This window comes from Carettochelys insculpta, chromosome 6, assembly GCF_033958435.1.
Source record: "Carettochelys insculpta isolate YL-2023 chromosome 6, ASM3395843v1, whole genome shotgun sequence".
NCBI lineage: Eukaryota > Metazoa > Chordata > Testudines > Carettochelyidae > Carettochelys > Carettochelys insculpta.
The window spans coordinates 7,343,260-7,366,900 of NC_134142.1; the positions used below are offsets into that span (position 1 = coordinate 7,343,260).

Sequence of the window (23,641 nt, forward strand, 5' to 3'; positions counted from 1 at the left end):
TACGTTCCTGCACTATTTACCTGTGCAGTTAAGTATGCTATGTACACAATCTATGTACTTACCATTGCCCTTCTCTGCCCTCCAATTGTTTTTCACACTCATCTGTTTTCACCACATCTTAAATTAAGCCTCAAACCTGCAAACTAGATCCATGTGGGCAGTGTTTTATGTGCCCACAAAATTTAATACTGTAATCAACTAAGCTTTATATAAGCACAGAGTTCCACTTGAATTTACTGGCTGAAGAGATAAGAGCCTCTGATCATAAGATCTGTGTGATAGGCACTGTGCTTCCCTACACATTTGTACAGACCAACAGTACAGGGCCTGGATCCTGACTGGGGATTTAGGCCTCACTGCAATTAAATTATGTTGGACAAAGTTCTGTCAGATGCAAACTGAAGATACAGAAAAAAAATCCACCAAATTCTTTCAGTTATAACAATCTTAGGTGCTACCTGTAAATACAGCAATCAAACATAACTGTACAGCTCACTGTAGTCTAGTAAAGAGAGGATCCCAGAGACACTCAACGAAAGCCATGCAGCTTTAGGGTGGCTAAAAAAGTAAATATACAGAAGTGTTCAAATGTATATAACTAGACCCCTGCGTGGAAAGACATCAGGAACTGCAGGGCCCTACTGCCAAGAGCTACTGCAACCAATGAAAAAGAGCCTGGTCCCGTTGCGACTGGAAGTCAATGCCCTGTACCAGCAGCATAGCTGTATCTGCCTAATCCGAACCCCAGATGCAGCATCTCCTCTCTGGAATCATGCAGGTGGTGCAGCCCTGCTGCTGCGAGGAGCTGCCAGCATGAGACACTGGCTCCCAGGTGCAATGGAACCACATTACTTTCCGTTGACCACAATGGCTCTTGGGAATAGAGCCCTGCAAATCTGCAGATCCCAATGTCAACCTGCAGAAATCTGCATCTGTGGGTAGATATTACTATTTGCACAGAAGTCTACATATAATGTCTTATAAATTATGATAGTGCCAAACTGTTCTAGGCACAGACTGTGTTCCAGTCTAAAAATAAAGAGACAGGAGAAAGAAAAAAACATACAAGCTGATTGAGCATGAGCAAAGACACATCTTAATTGCTTTCTTAGAAAAATATAGAGAAGTTACTCACCGTAGTAACAATGGTTCTTCGAGATGTGTCCCCGTGGGTGCTCCACGATAGGTGTCAGGCTCGCCCCAGCGCTGCAGATCAGATCTTTCCACTAGTTTCTGCCGGACTGCGCATGCGCTGGCGCGTGCCGCTCCCTTGCACGCTCCCGGCCATGTGCGCGATCTGGTCCCCGCCAGTTCCTTGACCAACCGCCTCGGATGCTCCTGAAAAACACTAAACAGAGATCCGAAGCGGGGAGGATGGGCGGGTGGTGGAGCACCCACGGGGACACATCTCGAAGAACCGTCGTTACTACGGTGAGTAACTTGTTTTTCTTCCTCGAGTGTCCCCGTGGGTGCTCCACAATAGGTGACTACCCAGCAGTAACCCAAGAAAGGAGGTGGGCAATCGGGTTATGTGCAGCTTGCCCCCGAAAGGACCGCTGTCGAGAGATGGGTATCCTCTTGGAATACCCTGTGTAGGGCATAATGCTTGGTGAAGGTGTCATAGGATGACCATGTCGCCGCTCTGCAGATGTCTTTTAGCGCAATGCCCTTGAAAAAGGCTGTTGATGCCGCCACCGCCCTGGTGGAGTGAGCCCTAGGCGGGGCCAGTAAAGGAGTCTTTCTAAGTTCGTAGCACATTTTTATACAGGATATGATGTGCTTCGAGATTCTCTGCGAAGAGAGACCTTCTCCTTTTGATCTGGGAGCGAGAGAGACTAGGAGTCTATCCGTTTTTCGGAAGGACTTAGTCCTGTCTATATAAAAAGCCAGCGCCCTCCTCACGTCCAGGAGGTGTAGGCGCGCCTCTTTGTTGGAGTTACGAGGCTTTGGATAAAACGAGGGTAAGACTATAGGTTCGTTAACATGAAACTCTGAAGAAACTTTTGGAACAAAGGCTGGATGCAGCCATAAGGTTACCGCCTCCTTCGAAAATACTGTGCAGGGTGGCGTTGCCATAACTGCCGCGAGCTTGCTCACCCTGCGAGCTGACATGATTGCAAGAAGGAAGGTCGTCTTTATCGTAAGGAGACGGAGGGAAACTGTGGCTAAGGGTTCAAATGGTGGTCCCGTTACTGCGTTAAGCACCAGGTCCAAGCTCCACGAAGGTGGAAGCGGTTTCCGAGGCGGGTACAGGTTTACCAGCCCCTTCAGGAACCTGGTAACCATGGGATGTGCGAACACCATGAGCCCTTCCTCTTCGTGTCGGAAAGCCGATATAGCGGCAAGGTGGACCTTCAACGAGGATAGGGAGAGTCCGCCTCTCTTGAGGTCCAGTAAGTATTCTAATATTACAGGTATAAGCACAGCAAGGGGAGCTAATTGCTTGGTAGAACACCATGCAGTGAATCGAGTCCACTTCTGCTTGTAGGTCTTCCTGGTGGAAGTCCTTCTGCTACTTTCTAGGACTTGTTGCACCCCCTCCGTACATGTGCTCTCTAGGGAGCTGAGCCATGGATTAACCATGCTTGCAGTCGCAGGCCTCGGGGGTGTGGGTGCACTACAGACCCCTGGGCTTGCGTGAGCAGGTCCGGCGCCACCGGAAGGGGCATCGGTGGGCGGTCCGACATGCGCAAGAGTAAGGGGAACCATTGCTGTCGATCCCAAGTTGGGACTACTAGGATCATGCTGGCTCTCTCTCTCCTGGCTTTCTGCAAGACCTTGTGGATGAGCACTGTGGGAGGAAATGCGTAGAGCAGGGGGCCCTTCCACGAGATCATGAATGCGTGCCCCAGGGACCCCCGTCCCAGTCCTGCCCTGGAGCAGTATTGTGGGCACTTCTTGTTGCGATGAGTGGCAAACAGGTCTACCTGGGGAAACCCCCATGCCTGAAAAATTGGCCGTAGCAGATCGGAACGGATCTGCCACTCGTGTGTGAGTGCGAAGTGCCTGCTCAACTGGTCTGCCTGCACGTTGTGAGCGCCTGGTAAATACGAGGCTTTCAAAGTTATATTGTTGGTGATGCACCAGTTCCACAGGCGGACTGCTTCTGCACATAAGGCACGGGACCGAGCTCCTCCTTGTCGATTTATATAAAACATGGTGGAGGTATTGTCTGTATTGATCCAGACTACTTTGCCTTGTATATGGTCTCGAAAGTGTTTGCAGGCGTTGAACACTGCTCTGAGCTCCAGTATATTTATGTGCAGCGACTGTTCCGTAGGGGACCACAGTCCCTGCGTCACCTTTTCGCCCATGTGTGCTCCCCACCCTATGTGGGAGGCATCGGTGGTGAGAAAGATAGATATTTGTGGTTGATGAAAGGGTACCCCTGTTAGCATGTTCTTGGGGTTTACCCACCATTGCAGGGATCTGCACACCTCTGTCGTGGGCGACACCACCCTGCGGACGGTGTGTGCTGCCAGTTTGTAGACGCTCGCCAGCCAGTGCTGCATGCTGCGCATATGCAATCGGGCATTCTGTACTACGAACGTTGCTGCTGCTATATGGCCTAGCAGCTGTAAGCACGTTAGAACCAGCACCGTGGGGCTGAAGGTGATGACTTGTACGAGGGAACCAATGGCACGAAAGCGGGCATCTGGTAGATAAACCCTTGCTGTGATGGAGTTTATGCGTGCCCCTATGAACTCTATGTCCTATGTGGGGTGGATCTTTGACTTCGCCAGGTTGATGACCAGGCCCAGTGAAGAGAACGTGCCTGCTGTAACGTGTATCATGCATAGTACCTCTTCCTTCGAGGCCCCTTTCAGTAGGCAGTCATCCAGATATGGGAATATAAACACCCCCTGTCTGTGCAGGTAGGCTGACACCACTGCCAGGGTCTTGGTAAATACTCTGGGGGCCGAGGAGAGGCCAAACGGTAGGACCTTGTATTGGAAATGTTCTTTGCCGACCATAAACCGGAGAAAATGTCTGTGAGTCGGGTGGATTGTTATATGGAAATACGTGTCTTGTAAGTCGAGGGCTGCGAACCAATCTCCATCGTCCAGTGCCGTAAGTATAGAGGCGACTGTGATCATCCGAAAGCGTTGTTTGTGCACGTACCGATTGAGGCCTCGAAGATCTAGGATGGGCCTCCAGCCTCCTGTTTTTTTCTCTGTAAGGAAGTATCTTGAATAGAACCCTGTCCCTTGGAGTTGCTCCGGCACTCTTTCCACTGCCCCTATAAGCATAAGATGGTTCACCTCCTGCTTGAGTCTCACTTCGTGGGAGGCGTCCTTTAGATGGGGCCTGGGTGGAGGTCGTGGCGGTGGGAGCGACTGGAAGGGGATCGCGTAACCCGTGGCTATGATCTCCAGTACCCATTTGTCTGTGGTGATCTTTTGCCACTGGGCGTAGAATGGTCGGAGGCAATGATGGAACATTAGCTTTGGATGACATTGCGCGATGGTAGTGATAGTGCAGCCCTCGATCTGTCCGTCAAACTTGTTGCCTTTGGCCCTGCCCCGAGGAGGCACGGCTCTGTTGGGAACGTCGCCTGGGAGTTCTGTACTGTTGGTGCTGTTGATGCCGCCCTTGCTCGTAGCCCCTTTGGTAGTGAGCACGCTGGGGTTGATACGGGTATCGTCTTTGCTGAGGGTAATACTTTTTCTTCCTGTATGGAGGGGTATAAATCCCCAAGGTTCCGAGAGTAGCCCGTGAGTCCTTACTGGAATGAAGGACCGAATCAGTTGATTCAGCAAACAACTTGTGTGTGTCAAAGGGGAGATCAACAATCTTTGCCTGCAGATCCCTCGGGATACCCGATGTCTGAAGCCAGGATTCCCTGCGCATGACCACTGCCGTAGCCGTTGAGCATGCCGCCGTATCTGCTACGTCCAGGGCGATCTGAACTCCTGTCCTCGAGGCTGCGTAGTCTTCCTGCATGATGGCCTTCAGCACCGGCTTCTTATCCTCTGGAAGTAAGTCCATGAGGAAAGTCAGCCTGGAGTAATTGTCAAAGTTATGGTTCGGTAAATGTGCTGCATAATTTGCCACTCTCAACAGTAGTGTAGAGGAGGAGTAGACCTTTCTGCCGAATAACTCTAGCTTCTTGGCATCTTTGTCCGTTCCCCCTGTCTTGTACTGAGAAGTTTTCGACCTCTGTTGAGACTATTCCACCACCAGAGAATTTGGTTGTGGGTGACTGAACAGGAACTCCATGCCCTTCACCGGGACGAAGTATTTCTTAGCCGCTCTCTTGTTTATAGGCGGAGCGGACGCAGGGGTCTGCCATATCATGGTAGCGGACTCCATAATTGCTTCGTCGAGCGGAATAGCTATTTTGGAAGAGGCCGGAGGTCTCAGGTTTTTGAGGAGCTTATGGTGCTTCTCCTGCACCTCTGCTGTTTGGATGCCTTGCGTAAAGGCCACCCTTCTAAACAGCTCTTGGAACTGTTTGAGATCATCCGGGGGGTGGACGTCCCCTGGTGCCGTAGCCTCGTCAGGGGAGGATAGAGAGGAACCACTAGGGTAAGCCTCTCTGGATCCCTCCTGTTGACGGTGATACATCTTCTCGCTGGAGGCTTGCGAGGGGAAATCTCAGGGTTCCAGAATCAACTCCCCCTGAGATATCTGCGTTTCTGTCCCCGTCCACGATTGCCCTCGGGGATAGTGAACCGTCTGAGGGGACCTGTCCCTGGGGGTATGCCTATGGTGTCTATGCCCCGCATGATAGGGGCGACCATGGCAACATGGGCACGGTTCCTGGGATGGAGACCTGGACCACTCTCAATGCGCATACCCCCGGCGTCAGGGGGAGCGAGATCGCCTGGGTGATTGAAACAATGGTGAGACTGATTTGTGATAGTACTCCAGGGGGTCAAATCCCAGAAAAGGCGAGGGTGGCCCAAGCCATGGTGAGGCTGGCTGGAGGAACGGGGAGGGAGGCTCAGGGTAGACTGGGGGAGACCCCTGCCTCCTTGTTGGAGTTCGCAGCATAAGGGGAGGGCTTAGAGAGAGCAGCCCTGCAGCCCTGTCCGGAGAAGGGCTACGGTGCCGGGTTTTCTCTGCTGCCTTTCCCCTCCCCTGTGGGGCTGACTCCGCCCCTTTCCGCACCGGGGAATCTCGGCCCCGCTGTCGGCGCCGTGCTTAGCACGCTTCGCTGCGGTGCCGCACGGGTGGTCTCCCCCGGCACCTGCAGGCCGCGTGCCTGCGAGCTCTGCACTGTCAGCGCCCCGGGGGTCTGTGCCGCTAGCTGCGGTGCCACTGGTTCCGGCGCTTGCCTGGCTGCCGCTCTGCCCACGGTGCGGGCCGGCTGTTTGAGTATCGGAGGCTCAGCCTCTGCCACGTGCGCTTCCGCGCTGCCGCTGCTCGTCTGTGATTGCGGCTGGGGGCTATGTGCTGCACCCGTCCTGCTTGCTGTGGCTGCCAGCAGGGATTGGGTTGGCGAGATTTTCCTCTGTTTCTGCACTGATGGGGTGAGGGAAGCTGCCTTCCTTTTATGGGCCCCTGCGGGTCCCTCTTGTTGGGGCCGCTCCGGCACGTCTGGCTGGAGGGCCTTGTCAAAGAGCAGCATTTTTAGCCACATTTCTCTGACCTTCCTTGCTCTAGCCGTGAGCTTTGCGCAGAAGGAGCATTTTTGGGTGACGTGAGATTCCCCCAGGCACCTAATACACTGACTGTGCCCATCGGAGGCCGGCATAGCTTCCTGGCATGACTCACACTTCTTGAATCCTGAAGAGGACATTGCGGTGAGTCTTTGAGTTGTTAATAGGGTACTTAGCACCTTCTCTGTGCATTTTCCCCTCTCGGACCCAGCCTGCTGCGGCAGGAGGCCTAATGGCCTTACATCCCCGGGCCTCCGCTGCTCCTCTTGTTACTAAGGCTTTTATGTACTTTTTTTTTTTTTTTTTTTTTGCAATAAGAAAAACAACAAGCTAATTTAAAGACTGAAAGACTGAAAAGAAACTCTAAAAAACACTTAAAACATTAAATACGCTGACTCTGGCCGCAGCCTGAGCGGATTCCGTCTGCAGCCGATGGCGGTTAAGAAGGAACTAGCGGGGACCGGATCGCGCACGTGGCCAGGAGCGTGCAAGGGAGAGGTGCGTGCCGGCGCATGCGTGGTCCGGCTGAAACTGCTGGAAAGATTTGATCTGCGGCGCTGGGGCGAGCCCAACACCTATCGTGGAGCACCCACGGGGACACTCGAGGAAGAAGGTAAGTTCCTTCTGACACCATTCAACCCATTCTGCTTCCCCAACAGCAATCCTTAACTCCAAATCCAGGATACTCAGGCTCCTGTCTCCCAATACCTTACTACTTCTTGCCACACAAATGAATAATTCACTCAGAAAATAGATTAAGTATGAATGTAGCCAGGTAGTTTTTGTGGATGCTGTAGAAGTGGGTCTTCAAAAGGGATTTAAATTACAGTAGTGCTCTGCAAACCAGTCTGAAATTATACGCAAACACCACCAAATGAAATACAATCTCAACTGTGCTGAACACTATGTTGTCCAGAGTCTCAAAAATAACTCAGACATCATAATCAAGCTGGCTGACAAAAGGGGTGCTAACGTCATCATGAATAAGTCAGACTATGAGCAGGAGGCAGCTAGACAACTATCCAACACCGCATTTTACAGACCTCTTTCCTCAGATTCCACTTTATATTCCAAAAGAAATTACACCATCTATTTAAAAAACTTCCTGCCTCTACTCAAGGCCAAATACACTCAGAGATGCCATCTGAGCCCTGACCTGGATTATTCTATTTACTGCCTAAAATCCACAAACCTGGAAACCTAGGAAGCCCTATCATTTCAGGTGTTGGCACCCTGACTACCAGAATGTCCAGCTATGGAGACTCCTTTGTCAAACCTACACCACCAGCACTCCTAACTGCCTCTGAGATACCACTGACTTCCTGAGGAAATTACAAAACATTGGAAATCTTCCTGACAATTCCATTCTGGCCACCACGGACATAGAGGGTCTCTACACCAATATTCCACATGAAGATGGACTACAAGCTATCAGGAATACCATCCCTGATATTACCACAGCAAGTCTGGTGGCTGACCTATGTAACTTTGTTCTTACCCACAATTATTTCCAATTTGGGGACAACTTATACCTCCAGATTAGTGGCACTGCTATGGGCACTCACATGGCCCCACAGTATGCCGGCATTTTTATGGCCAACTTAGAACAACGATCCTTAGCTCTAGCCCCGTTACCCCTCCTCTACTTACGCTACATCAATGACATCTGTCAAGTGTCAGAGAAGCGGCTGTGTTAGTCTGTATGTTCAAAACCAACAAGAAGTCCTGTGGCACCTTATAAACTACCAGATATTTTGGAGCATAAGCTTTCATGGGCAAAGACCCGCTTCATCAGAAATGAGATTGATCTGATGAAATGGGTCTGTCCCACGAAAGCTCATCACCGAATAAATCATTTTGTTAGTCTTTAACGTGCTACATTGCTGCTGTTTTGTTTCTTTGGAGTACAGATTAACATGGCTACCTCTGTTACTATTCCATGCATAAGGTATGGCAGATAACAGAGAGGTCCGAGGCGAGTACACAAAACAGGAGAGAGGTTGTCATGATTAACAGAGCAAAGAGGGAGATGTAATAAGAAATAAGGTCGATAAGCAAGCAAAAGCAGAGATGCACAGTGCCTTAAATACAACATAAAAGTCTGAGTTTGATGCAGTGAAGAACTGGAAACCAGTGAAGAGGTAGAAAGTAGTGAATGGTGTGTCTGGAAATCCAGGATTAAAAGTACCAAAAATTACTGAGAGAATGAGTGGGATACAGATGAAGAAGAGACTCTGAGATATACCAAAGATGAGGTCACTGGTGAGTTTGAAAAAGCATATTAACGGAGTGAAGGGTGAAGCCAGGGTGGAGACTAGCACGAAAAGGCAGAACTCAAGGCCACGACTGTAAACCAGAGGTGAGCAACCTTTTTAAATCAGGCCCCACTTTTCATCCCTGCAATTAGTGCAGCCCATCCCCAACCTGTCTAATACAATCCAAATTGACGGAAATTTGGGTTACATTTATATGAAGAAAACAACACTTTCAGAATGTATAAGCAAAAATAGTAATCAATATATAAAGGTGACTATACACACATAAAATCAGGAACAGATTTCAACATTTTTAATGAGCTGGATGAGCCTGAGACCCAGCAGCTGATTGTGCTGCACCACCCCTCATGAAATTTCATGAGCCCTTTCCCCCCACCCCCGTGAGCCCACCTCCCACTATGCCCATCCCTGCTGTAAATGGCTCACAATGTATCACAGAGGAAGCCAGGATGATGGTTACAACAGGCACAGAGTGGGGGAGGTGGGGAAGTTCCCAAAGGACCCCTTTTGCAGAAAAGGGGAGTTTAGAGCATGTTTGTGCTATGAGGAGAGGGGGACAAAGACATAAGATTAAGGAGAATGAAGGAGAGAGTGAGACTGGGGACAAGAGAAGCCAGAAGGGAATCTGGTGCATTGTAACAGATGACCTGGTAAACCTGTGAGAGTGCAAGGAAGGAGGAAAATTACTATTGGTCCTGTCATTCTTCATTAAGAAATCACCAAAATACTATCAGGATGTAGGACGGAGTGGAAGTTAGGGTTGCTTTTGAAATAGGAGTCGGAAGTGAGCAATGGAGGTTATGGAAACGAGATTTAATGAGGGTGAAGAAGCAGTATTGTGGCAGTGTAGGAAAATGGCACAATAAGAAGAGAAAAGAAATGCTTTGCAGTGAAGGAAGCTGGTGGGGTTATAGGACTTTTTCCGGGGCAGTCCATGATTCAGGAGAAGAATCAGATGGGGGCAGGTTAAAATTTGAGGTTAGTGATGTGAACTACACAATGTAATGGGAGCAAAATGATCAAGGGGGAAAAAATAGACAAACAATAGGGAAGACAGATTAGAAAGTGGCAGAAAACTCATGGAGGAATCAAATGAAAGGGCATTTCTGTTTTACTGTCAAAAACTATACCTACAAATCTGACCTGGCACTTCTCTTCAGAAATTAACATTCATGTAAGTTTATTTTAACAAAACAAATAAGAAATGTTTCTTGTACTCACATTGCCACATATTCAAATTAACTTTTCTACTACTTCCAAATGCCTCAAATGAAAGTATAATTTTAGTTTCATTTTAATGGCTGAAGATAAAATAGTCAATCAAGTAAAAAATATGCTTTAACTACCAAGTCATTTACCTGCTTGAGCAACAGTTTGAGTTAAATAAGCTATTATCAACAGAACACACAACAGCTTAAGTAACACAATGAAAACAGGCAGAAGAAAAAACAGTCAAGAGACTAATGCTTTGGATTTCTATAAATATTAACTTGCACAAAAATGACTTTTGTACATCAATAAGTAAATTTCAGGAAGATTATAAACCGCAAGTAGTTTTCTGCTTTGTTAAGATATCTTAACTATAAACGTGGAAAAGGAAATGTAGAAAAATTACATAACAGTTTAAAAGGGACTTTGAGCACGATCTTCACTCTAATGTACAACAGCCTTGTGTTTCCTGGCAAACCTCATAGACTTCACATTTTCACTAAGGGTTCAGAAAAAGAGTTGTGCTCTAACACCTAAGGCTCTGCTAAGAACTTCCTCGTAAATGTACTTTTCAATACATTTCCTGGGTTATTTCAAGTTAAAGTATTCTGATTACTTTTCTTGTTCTATCCATAACTAAGGCTATGTACACTCTACTACTTAAGCCGACACGCATTATGGCACACGGGTGTGAATAAGCTAAGCCGTGAGTGACTTAAACAGTTTGGAGGCACTATGCAGACAAGTTTCTCCCACTGACATAGCTACCACCACTCTTGGGGCTAGAGTAATTATGTCAACAGAAAATCTCTCCCCTGCTGCCTTAATGTTTCTAAAGCACTGCAGCTGTGCAGCTGTAAGCTCTGCAGTTGAGCCAGAGCCTAAGCAGAATCCTGTAGTTTTGTTGCAAAAGGTTTCAGGATTGTTTGTAAACAAGCATGCCTTAGGATGTATTCCAAGCGTAACAAAAACTGCATAATTATAGACTAACAGATATTTTGAAGCATAAGCTTTTGTGGGCAAAGACCCACTTCATCAGATGCATAAGTGGGGGCGTGATTTCAGAGGGGTATTTAAAGAGTGGGGTCCCAGTAAAAGGGAGGGCCAGACCTAATGAGTTCTATTCAGTCAGGGTGGAAAAGGTCCATCATCAGTAGTATGTATGTATGAAGAGAGGAAAAAACAAGTCAGGTAAGATGGGGGGGGATATGGCCCATTGTCAGTCTAATGTGGAGATGTTAACACCAGCGCTGAGAAGCCTCTTTTGTAAGGTGCGAGCCACTCCCAGTCTGTTTAATCCTTGGTTAATGGAGTCAAATCTGCAAATAAATTTCAGCTCAGAGATTTCTCTCTCCACTTGATTTTTCAAATGTCTTTGTTTTAGGACTGCTACTTTTAAATCTGTTACTGAGTGTCCAGGAATACTGAAGTTCTCTCCCACAGGTTTCTGTACATTACCGTTCCTGATGTCTGATTTATGTCCATTTTTTCTTTTACGTAGAAACTGTCCAGTTTGGCCAATGTAAATTGCAGTGGGGCATTCCTGGCACATATTATATTAGTAGATGTGCAGGTAAAGGAGCCCCTGATGGTGTGGTTGATGTTAGGTCCTCACAAGCCACTATAGATCACAAAACGGTAACTCTAAGCCTGGAACCAATCCCTGCAACAAACCTCGCTGCCAACTCTGCTCACATATCTACACCAGTGATAACATCACAGGACCTAACATCAACCACACCATCAGGGGCTCCTTTATCTGCACATCTACTAATATAATATATGCCATCATGTGCAAGGAATGCCCCACTGCAATTTACATTGGCCAAACTGGACAATTTCTACATAAAAGAAAAAATGGACATAAATCAGACATCAGGAACGGTAATGTACAGAAACCTGTGGGAGAGCGCTTCAGTCTTCCTGGATGCTCAGTAACAGATTTAAAAGTAGCAGTCCTAAAACAAAGACATTTAATAAAATCAAACGGAGAGAGAAATCTCTGAGCTGAAATTTATTTGCAGATTTGACTCCATTAACCAAGGATTAAACAGAGACTGGGAGTGGCTCGCACCTTACAAAAGAAGCTTCTCTGCCCTCGGTGTTAACATCTCCACATTAGACTGACAATGGGCCATACCCCCCCCCCCTTCTTACCTGACTTGCTTTTTCCTCTTTTCATACATATTACTGACGATGGGCCTTTTTCACCCTGACTGAATAGACCTCATCAGCTCTGGCCCTCCCTTTTACTGGGACCCCACTCTTTAAATACCCCTCTGAAACCACCACCCCCACTTACGCATCTGATGAAGTGGGTCTTTGCCCACGAAAGTTTATGCTCCAAAATATCTGGTAGTCTACAAGGTACCACAGGACTTCTTGTTGTTCTCGAAGATACAGACTAACACGGCTACCTCTCTGATACTTGCATAATTATATAGTTTTAAAAATTTGTGATACAATTCTAACTCTAAAATATTTGCTCACCAGAATACTGTCAAACCCATAAAATCAAACACAGGCCCTGATCCTGAAAAGACCCTGTACCACCATCAAGCTCCCAATGCATTTGGTGGGTTTTCACCTACACCCAGCCCATGCTTAAGGATAGTAACCATGGTTCTAAATCTGTAAATCATAAAGTTTCTGCTATGAATGTTCCCCTTTGTATGTCTTCTCTAGCATGGAGGAGCACTAATATATAATATATATTAATGTTGCCAGATTGGAGAGGTTCACCTGTACAAAGCTTTTGATTATATACATGCATCTAAAAAACGATTACAGTCGGCCCAGGAACTCTAAATTTTCTATTTGCTAGGTGAATATTTAAATGCATGAGATTTTTAAATGAAGAAATCAAACATGTAACGCAAACTGTTTCCTCTTCCAATGTTTATTTCTCCTACACAGTTAAATGCTTCAGTTAGGAAGCTGTCTCTAAACAGAAAGGATGTATATTCCTAATATATTGAAAAGGAATTTAATATCAATGGGAGTTTTCAACTACAGTTCCTAACAGATTTATACAGGTTGAACATTTCTTGCTTGGTAACATCCATAATCAGGCATGATTTAAATTAGCCAGATAATCACTTATCACAGTGTGGCCAAGTTTCCCATGCACCATAAAGTTTGTTTACAGCCACTAGTCCTGGCTCTCAGTATTCTGAGTTATTTAGCTCTAATTTACCTCTAAATATCTTCTAAGAACCCAGCAAGCAGCGGTAATGCTGCTAGACAACAATGACCTCCTGGGATCCATCAAATTCTTTCATTCAGCACCTTTCAGATCCCAGAGGTGCCAGATTAGCGAGGTTCAACCTATACTAAAATCTATTAAAAGGATTTGAAGAGGGGCCTTAGACACCCAACTGACACTAAAAGCCAATAAGATAGGGAGAGCTAAAATGATGGGGCTGGGGGGGGGGGCGGAAATCACAGCTTAAAATGATAATTTGGAAATTCATCTCAGTACTGCAAAATTTCATTCCAGAAAGGGCTGCTTGTCAATAGGAACCAGGTTCTAATTGATCACAGTGATGTACACCAGCTAATTCACTCAGTGGACTGGGACCTTAGTTTTAGAAGAGCGTTTCCCAATTTTATTTGGTCACAGAAGCCTTATAAACTCAAAAGAATTTTGTGGAACCCCCATTCCCAGGCTCTAACCCCACTGCCCCCGAAACCCACCCCCCTATCTACCGGCTCTATCCACCTTAGCCCCCAAATCCACCCCACTAACTCCAAGCTTTACCCTGCATCCCACAAACCCACCTCCCGTCCCCAGGATTAATCCACCTCAGCCACAAACCTAAACCTGGGACAAACCCATCTGTGGTGCTGGCTTGGGAACCTACGCCAGGCGACCACATGCACCCAGTGGAATGAAGGCTGGTGCGCAAGTGTTCTGTGGACGGGGTGAGGCAAGCCATGCTCACTGGAGGGGTGTGGCTGCTTCGGTAGCAAGGCAAGTGAGGGGCTCTCTGCCCCGCCACCGCTGAAATGATGGAAATAACTTCAGTTGGCTTGATGGCTGGATCCCTCCTGGTGTCCTGCTGGCCGTTAAATTTAGTTCTACTGTATCAATGGAGGCAGAGCAGGGAGAACCGCAGATGAGTCAGATATTGTAATGAAATTTGTCTTGCAGAACCTTTATTTTCACTTTGGCCCCCTGCGGAACACCATTTGGGAAACACTGATTTAGAGTAGTAACAGAAAGATAGCTGTGCTAGTCTATGTACTATCAAAACAAAAAAGCAGTCCAGTAGCACTTTAAAGACTAACAAAATAATTTATTAGGCAATGAGCTTTCATGGGAGAGACCCACTTCTTCAGCCCATAGCCAGACCAGAACAGACTCAATATTTAAGGCACAGAGAACCAAAAATAGTAATCATGGTTGACAAATCAGAAAAATATTATCAAGTTGAACAAATCAGGGAGCAGAGGGGCAAGTGTCAAGAATCAGAAAGCCAAGAATGCAAAAGAGCCCCTATATTGAGCTAGAAAATTCCCATCCTGGTTCAAACCACGTGTTAATGTGTCAAATTTTGAACTCTCTTTTATACTCAAATTCAGCACATTAACACGTGGTTTGAACCGGGATGGGAATTTTCTAGCTCATTATAGGGGCTCTTTTGCATACTTGGCTTTATCTAATTGACTCTCCCACTGCCCCGCTTCAGCCCCTCTGGTCTCTGATTTGTTCGCCTTGATCATATTTTTCTGATTTGTCAATCTTGATTACTATTTTTGGTTCTCTGTGCCTTAAATATTAAGTCTGCTCTGGTATTGCTACAATCTGAAGAAGTGGGTCTGTCCCACGAGAGCTCATCGCCTAATAAATTATTTTGTTAGTCTTTAAAGTGCTACTGGACTCCGTTTTTGTTTTGACTGATTTACAGTGTGTTTCTTAAAGAGACACCTTCCTCATAAAGGTATTTAAGAGAAGAGTTTTAAATACAGAGGATCATTCATAGCTTCCAAGGCCTGAAGCATGGATGGGCAAAATACAGCCTGCTTGATGCTGGTGTTGAACCTGCTTGAAGCAGGGGGCTGGACTAGATGACCTCCTGAGGTCCCTTCCAGCCCTAAGATTGTAGGATTATATGATTCCTGGCTGCTGCCTCTCGGTTGTTGATGTCCTATGTCCCACTGGGGCAGATTGCAGGCACCGGCAGTGCAAAAATGCTGCTTCCCTTACCACAAAGGGGTGCACAAAGACACACTTGTGCCAGCAGTGAGCCACTCTGAGTAACATGTGGTGTCACAGCAGACAGATTACCCTGTTTACATGTGCAAGAACTACATTAGCCCTTCTGCCACAGTAGCACGCTGGGAGCTCAAGTTAAGCAGATTGTCCACAACAACCCCCAAATCTTCTTCAGTCGCCACTTCCCAGGATAGTTTCTTCCAGCCTGTAAGTATGGCCTACACATTCTTTGTTCTACAATACTTATATTTAGCTATATTAAAACATGTATTGTATTCTTGCGCCAAGTTTACCAAGTAAGCTAACTCACTCTGCATCAGTGACCTAAATGTGCCAGACTGAGAAGTTTAAAAACAGTAGACAACTTCCATTTTCTCTTCATTATTTGCCACTCTCCCAATATTTCAGCCATGGGCAAACTATCAGTAACGATTTTATGTTCGGGTCATTAACAGGTGATTCTGCATTTAGTTACATTATGATGTCCATCAGTTAGCCATCTTTAAATCCATTTGAACGTGGGCTATTGTAATTTTATATTTTTAATTTTCAATCAAAAAGTCATTCAGTACCAAGCCAAATGCCTTACAGAAGTCTAAATATATTCCATCAACTCCTTTACCAACAAAACTTGTAAGCTTATCAAAATAAGATTACAAATTAGTCGGAGAGGTTCTATTATCCATAAAGTCCCATTTACTGGCATAATTTATATTAGTTTCCTTTTATTCTTTGTGAATTAAATCCTGTAAAAGCAACTCTTTTGTCTTGACTATTAGAAATATGAGTGTGGGTGCTTCAAAAACTATATAAAGTGACAGTGGTCACTTAGTGGTCAAATTTAGCTCTAGATTTAGCTAAGTTTTTTTAAGACTTTGAGTAAACAAAACAAAAAGCAGTCAAGTAGCACTTTAAAGACTAGCAAAATAGTTTATTAGGTGAGCTTTCGTGGGACAGACCCACTTCTTCAGTCTGTCCCACGAAAGCTCACCTAATAAACTATTTTGCTAATCTTTAAAGTGCTACTTGACTGCTTTTTGTTTTGATAGTGTATAGACTAGCACGGCTTCCTCTCTGTTACTTAGTAAACAAAGAGTCTCATCTTTAAAAAAGGACACATTTCAGTTTGAAAAGTTTTACTTATTAAAAATAATATTTAAGATGATTGTAACTGAAATTAGCATGCTGGAAACCTTCGTTTAAATCTTCTATTTTAATCTTCTTTTGCATTTGTACTTCAATTACTTTTTTTTTTTTTTTATAAAGAAAGCTAGATGCTCATAGTAGATATAATTTTGCACTGTCTGCTAACCAAGATACACTATTGCTCCCCACATTGAAACACTTACATAAGTTTAGAACACATTTATTCAGATTCCTGATTTTTAAAATTTGTTGATGCTAGAAAATGTTGAATGTTTCCTAGATAATTTTTATTCACAATTTTTGTCAAGCAGCATGTGGACAGAAATTGAAATTCAAATAAAATGCAAAAAAGCATTTTAAATGCATTGAAATAAAACTACTTTACATTTCCAGATATTAAAAAAACCAGTTTACTGAAACAGTTTTAAATGCAAAATATAACTGGTTTAATTAAGCAAAGAAAATATATTTAGTTAGTGAATTTTACTGATTGTTTCTGGTCACAATGCTTTACTAGTTCTAAAATATTTAAAATCTTATTCTCTCAGCTTATTTTTATTCATAGATTGAAAAGGAAAAACAAGCTTTCCTGCTTTTTCAACTTGGAATGAATTAGTAGTTTATATGAACTTTATAAATAAACTGTAATGAAGAAAAAATGGGATAGGCTAGTGCTAACAAAAGTTGGTTAGCACTTCAATAAACGCCTATTCCATGAGATTAGCCGGGCACTTCCATCATTTCATTAATTTAACTTCCGTTAAAACTCAGCAAATATACGCTATTGCACATAATTCAATTATTTATTAAATGTTTAAGCCTTAACATAGTAAGGATTTAAAATTTTAAACTGATTTATTTAAGAAAAATGAATTTATATAAGGAAATCCATATTTTGTTTTTTAAGTATGATTCTTCTCTCTCGACAGCTTCTTTTGGGACTAACAAACTTATAATGAATTTTTATTTGATTTCAATGAAAGCTTTTTTAAAAAGTAAAACATTCCCTTGTAAGAATTTGGAAGCCAACCCCAAAAGAACTGCAAAACTGTCTTCATAGTCTAAAGTGAAATAAATGCAGTAAGTAAGCAGCACAATGTCAAATGCTTTAAATTTTCTATTTTAAACACCTTCATTACTGAGATAAAGAAGCTACATGAGATCTGAAGAACTGGATCTGTCCCACACAATCTCATCACCTAGTTAGTTTTTAAAGTGCTACATGACTGCTGTTTTCTTTTGTTAAAATACAGACTAACACGGCTACCTCTCTGTTACCTTCGTCACTGTGGTTTTAAAACTTGACATTGCCCCTTAATATCCTGTCTGGGATTACAATAATTGGAATTCTGGTACAATTTTACTTTGATTCATTGGCCACTTCATTCTAATTAAACAAATGCATATTACAATAGGGTTGCTTCATATTAAGGGTGGGTACTCAAGACAAGGGAGTCAAGAGCAAGATGAAAGCAAGTCTCTGTAAGCAGCTAAGAATCTTTTACAGAAATGCACTGGGGTTCCAAACATATTCTCGCTAGGTTAGGAAATTCAAATAGCAGTGCTGTTTCCTCATAACAGAACCAAATTTATAGCAGTAAATCTGTAAAAAGAACATTAACCATCCAGCGACTGTATCAATGTTGTTTGTTTTAGAATCCCAAGACAGTTTCCACCTAATGAAACTTGAAATTAAAACACATCCTAGCCTTTTGGATCAAACTGGTAAAGCTATAACATAAGTCATTCTCATCAGAGAGAAGGGATAGAGCCTTATCACCTTTAAGTGGAATCCTAGCACTGTGTAGACGCAGAAAGAACATGCATTGAGACATGGAGAAGCGCTGCATGCTTTAAACCCCAGCAGGCATCTGTGGTTGTAAGCAGAGGAGCGTGGCAGGCTCCAAACTTCTAATTAACCAACAGAGAAATCTACAGATAAGATGCTCTTTTTAGGTCAGCCACAGGAGCACGTGGATGGGCCTAAATTGAACAGCCTTTGATAAGGAAAAACAAGACTCCATACACACAAGGGACAAATGTTGCGTATCCCACATTTACATAAACTACTGATCTGATGCCTGTTTTAAAACTGCTCTGGGCGGGGGGGAACAGTCTTCCCTTCTATCCTTAAACATACACAACCACCTTTTCTAATTATAATTATTCATTATTTGTATGGTAGGGCCTTGGGATGCCAATGCTACACCACAATTTGCACTTGCACAAACTCCTAACTAAATGACAGCCTCAGCCCAATGCACTTACAACTAAAGTAATTTCCCAGACACAGCTCTTCCCCGATTTATGCACTGAAGCAGTTGTTTCTCACAAAAGGTACACAGCCAAGCGACAGCCAGGAGCTGCTGTTTCCTTCTCAAATACACACACAAACACACCAGATTTTTTTTTTTTTTTTATAGGGGAGGCCAATCTCAGAGAATCTGTATTAGAGACACTAATAAGAGGGTCAGAGAAAAAGCCTGGTTTGGGAAAACCACTGGGGTACAAGATATACAGATTGAACCTCTCTATTCTGGCACCGTTGTGCGGAACAAGAGAATTTCCTGGACTGAGTGAAGTCAGTATTGTCTAGCAGCATTACCAATACTTCCACTGCTTAGTGGGCTTTTTAAAAACACATTGGGGTAAATTAGAGCTAAACAACAGCACAGAACATTGAGAGCCAGGACTGGCGGCTGTAAAAAAAAAAAAATTTATAGGACTACAGGAAACTTGGCCATGCCCATGATAAGTGGTCATCCAACTAACAAAATCATGCCGGACTATGGATGTTTCCAGACAAATGAGGTTCAGCCAGTACCATTTTCAGAGTCACTTCCGCCAAATAATCTTTCACACAGTTCTGTACAGTAATCTGGCTTTGGGAGGAAGAAGAAAGGTAGGCAAGGGGCAGCTGAATAGTATATCAGAGTCTCAGACACCTATCTATAACTGCTTGTTTTGGGGAAGGGAGGTAGTAAAATACACGTCTGGGGTGTTTGGATACAGCACAGTTCAAAGTCAATGACAGACCAGCAACGCAGGAGAATTTCAAGACTGTGTTGCGTGGAGATACTCGTGCAACTGTGGAGATGAGTACAGAGGCAAAGAGGCAGTAGCTATAAAATGAGAAAAGAGGCTTTAGAAAAAGTTCTGTATCGCTGTGGTGTGTGGAATCTGGAAGGAGACAGTTTTGTGGTGGAAGTCCCTACTATGCCACTCAGAGGGAATCTGCTTTGTGCATTATTGAGCCTATCAATGTGCATCATTAAGCTGGGGAACACATAGTGGAGACAGGGACATTAGGAGGAGAAGGCTGTCTGATTAGGGGATGTATTGATGCACAGGCTCAGCAGGTGGGCTGAGTATCTAGGGAATGTTGGGATCTGCATGTGTGGTTATGTAGAGAGTAGGGGTTATACAGTGGATAGGTAGATGTGTACATGATGGCAAAATATAGAGTGAATGGCTAAATGAGCTGAGTAGATGTCAGGTCCACAACAGCTGGCCATCTGTTGCTTGCATAGGGGATAAGTGGGTCTGAATGTGGTGGAGGGATAATCAGAAAATGGCTGGATGTACGGTAAGTGTAGGGCCAGGAGGTGGGGAGCATATTGGGGGGGGATGAGAGAAGGGACGCATGGGCGGATGCACTAGGGATGAGGGGAGAGGACATCATGAGAGAGAGTGCAAAAGCGTATTAACATGACAGGGGATATAGAGTGGGCACAAGTGGAGAAGACAGAGGTGCACAGAGGATGTGTTGCAAGGCATCACAGAGATGAAATGAGGAGCGCGCAGAGGATGTGGATGGGCTGTAGAGTGGATGGAGGTACATAGGGAATATGTTAAGGGGTGCACATGGGATAAGGTGAGCAGTATGGAGAAATGGGCAGTAGGCAGGGCAGCAGGCAAGTGGTGGTAGAGGATTATAGTATTCAGTACAGGGGTGTAGCAAAGCTGGGGTACACAGGGAATTATTGAGGGGTAAGGTAATGAAGGTGCACAGGGATGCAGTGAAGGGGCACAGGGGAAAGGTGCAGAACCAGGCAGTGCACAGGGAATATGATGAGGGGGCACAGAAGATGAGGTGAACAAAGGAGCAGATGGGGTGCATCGGGAGCATGGGATGGGACACAGGATATTTAGTGCAGAGGGGATCATAGGTTAGGGTGGACAGGGGAGCAGGTAACAGGAGCAAAGGCAGGCAATGCACAGGAAATGTAGTGACGGGGCACAGAAAATGGGGTGCACAGAGGAGCAGGTGGAGGGTGCAGAGGGGTTGGAGGGCTCAGAGAAGCAGGTGAGAGGGATGCAGGAATGGGAAAAACAGGAGCAGAGGAGGGGCACAGAGGCAGGTGAAGCACAGGGATGTGTGAAGAGTAAGGGGATGAAAGTGAGCAGGTACTGGGCAGAGGGATGGAGGTGCACAGGAGGTATGGGGCGCACAGGAGAGCAGGTGCAGGGCACAGGAGAGCAGGTGCGGGGCGCAGGTGCGGGGCGCACAGGAGAGCGGGTGCGGGGCACAGGGCTGGGGCGCAGGGATGGGGTGCACAGGAGAGCAGGTGCAGGGCACAGGGAGCAGGGATGGGGCACACAGGGATGGGGCGTGCAGAAGAGCAGGTGCGGGGCACGCAGGAGAACAGGTGCGGGGCGCAGGAATGGGGGGCACAGGAGAGCAGGTGCGGGGCACAGGGAGCAGGTGCGGGCACAGGTGCGGGGCACACAGGGATGGGGTGCACAGGAGACCAGGTGCAGGCGCAGGGATGGGGCACACAGGGATGGGGTGCACAGGAGACCAGGTGCAGGCGCAGGGATGGGGCACACAGGGAGCAGGTGCGGGGCGCGCAGGGAGCACGTGCGGGGTGCAGGGATGGGGCGCGCAGGGAGCAGGTGCGGGCGCAGGGATGGGGCGCGCAGGGAGCAGGTGCGGGGCGCAGGGATGGGGCGCGCAGGGAGCAGGTGCGGGGGTAGAGGACGGCGGCGCACGAGCACTGTAGCGAGGGAGACACAGAAGCGGGGTGCGCGGGGCGTGCAGCAGCCGGGGCTGAGGAGACCCCCCCCGCCGGGCGCGCGCACTGACCTTGCGCAGCGCGGGCACGAAGAGCCCCCGCCATTTGGGGCCGTTCTCCTCGCTGAAGAACTCGTAGGGCTGCGGCGGCGGCTGCATGGCCCCGGCGGCGGCTCCGGCGCATCGGGGGCTGTGGGGCCCGGCTCGCCGCTCGGCGCCGGGCCCGCCCGGCCTCCCGCCCCCGGGACGCAGCGCGCAGCCCCGGCTACAGCGCCGGGGGCAGGGGGCGGCGCCGCGCGGCAGGGGCAGGGGCAGGGGCAGGGGCAGGGGCAGGCCGGGCTGGGCCGGGAGGCGGACCCCGCTTGCCCTCGGGTGGGCCCGGCCGGCGCTGGCCGCTCCTCATGCGGGCCGAGCTCCGCAGGCCGCGCCAGGCGCGCAGGCAGGGGGCGGCGCTCTCCCCCCGCCCGGCCAGCGAGCGCATCCGGAGCGCCGCGGGAGACGGGGCGGGGCTCCCGACCGGGTGCGGGAAGCGGGGGGGAGGGGAGGAGGCTGCCGGCTCGCCGCGCGCCCTCGCTCTGCCCGCCTGGGCCGCGGCCGCCTCACGCCGCACCACCCGGGCGCGGCACTGCGCAGGCGCGAGGCCGCCGCCCGGAGCCAGAGCGACAACTGCGCCCCCTAGGGAGCGAGCCGGGCGTCGCTGGAGCAGCTGCGCGGGGGTGAGCGGAGCCCCCGGCTGGTGCGGTGTGCATCCCCGTGCACCGCCCGGCCGGCCCAGCGCTGCAGCCCCCGGCTGCGTGTGCGGTGTGCATCCCCCTGCAACGCCCGGCCGCGTGTGCGGAGCGTCCACCCCCGTGCACCGCCCGGCCCGCGCAGCGCTGCAGCCCCCGGCTGGGTGTGCGCAGTGTGCATCCCCGTGCACCGCCCGGCCGCGTGTGCGGAGCGTCCACCCCCGTGCACCGCCCGGCCGGCCCAGCGCTGCAGCCCCCGGCTGGGTGTGCGCGGTGTGCATCCCCGTGCAACGCCCGGCTGGCTGTGCGGAGTGTCCACCCCCGTGCACCGCCCAGCCGGCCCAGCGCTGCAGCCCCCGGCTGGGTGTGCAGTGTGCATCCCCGTGCAACGCCCGGCCGGATGTGCGGAGTGTGCATCCCGCCCACTACAGAAGAAGTGCTGGCAAAGTCAGTACTAACCAGAGTTCCCACATTTGGCCTTTCCAAAATGTAGACAGCCCCCAGAGGAGTGTGTCTGTCTACCAACACCTGGCTACTGAGCCAAGTTGTGTTAATGCGTGATAGTGTATCTAGGACATTAACACAATCAACCTTATTTGGTAGATCCTGGTACAGATGCACTCTCTCTCGGGGTGTCCTCTCTTTTTGAAAGGTCAGTTATGGGAACCCCAGCACAAGCTAAACATTTCATGTAGACAAAATGAGGGCAGCTGTTTTCCAGTACCAGTGTGCGGTGGTCCTTTGTTACTTCTGCGCCTGATCTCCTAAGCAAGTAGTTTTTAAGTGAGGTGAGACTTGGCGTGTGCAAGATGCATTGGGCTCCTCCTGACTGAGGTAAAGGAGTCTGGAAACAGTGGCAGTTGCTGGTGAGGGCCACCAGCTCCCCCCACCCCCTGTGTGACTCCTGCACATGCCACCCCTGGCCCAGAGGACAACCTGCCTCTTCCCACCTGCACCCGACTCATTACTCTACCCACGTCCCCTCCCCTGAGCAATGCGGCCCAGGGGGTTAGCAGGGTGGCCTGAGCCCAGCAGAGAAGGAATCCATCTGCCCCAGCTCACCTGCAGCAAGGGCAAGTGGAATGACATGAACATAAGAACATAAGAATGGCCATACTGGGTCAGACCAAAGGTCCATCAAGCCCAGCATCCCATCTGCCGACGGTGGCCAATGCCAGGTGCCCCAGAGAAGGAGAACAGAAGACAATGATCAAGTGTTTTATCTCCTGCCATCCATCTCCTGCCCTTGTTATGAACGCTGGGGCACCATACTTTATCCCTGGCTAATAGCCATTTATGGACCTAACCTGCAAAAATTTATCAAGCTCTTTTTTAAACCCTAATAGAGTCCTGGCCTTCACAGCCTCCTCGGGCAAGGAGTTCCACAGGTTGACTGTGCGCTGTGTGAAGAAAAATTTCCTTTTATTAGTTTTGAACCTACTACC

At 47.6% G+C, this 23,641-nt stretch overlaps 1 protein-coding gene across 1 annotated transcript in view; it reads right to left on the minus strand.

Moving 5' to 3' along the window:
* The window catches only part of SOS2 (SOS Ras/Rho guanine nucleotide exchange factor 2), a 119,334-nt gene extending 97,274 nt beyond the window's left edge, over window positions 1–22,060 (minus strand). The window contains exon 1 of the mRNA XM_074996177.1: window positions 21,541–22,060. Coding sequence (XP_074852278.1) covers window positions 21,541–21,627 — 87 coding nt within the window. The 5' untranslated portion in view covers window positions 21,628–22,060. The remainder of the gene's footprint in view (window positions 1–21,540) is intronic.
* Between the last annotated feature and the right edge of the window lie 1,581 nt (window positions 22,061–23,641).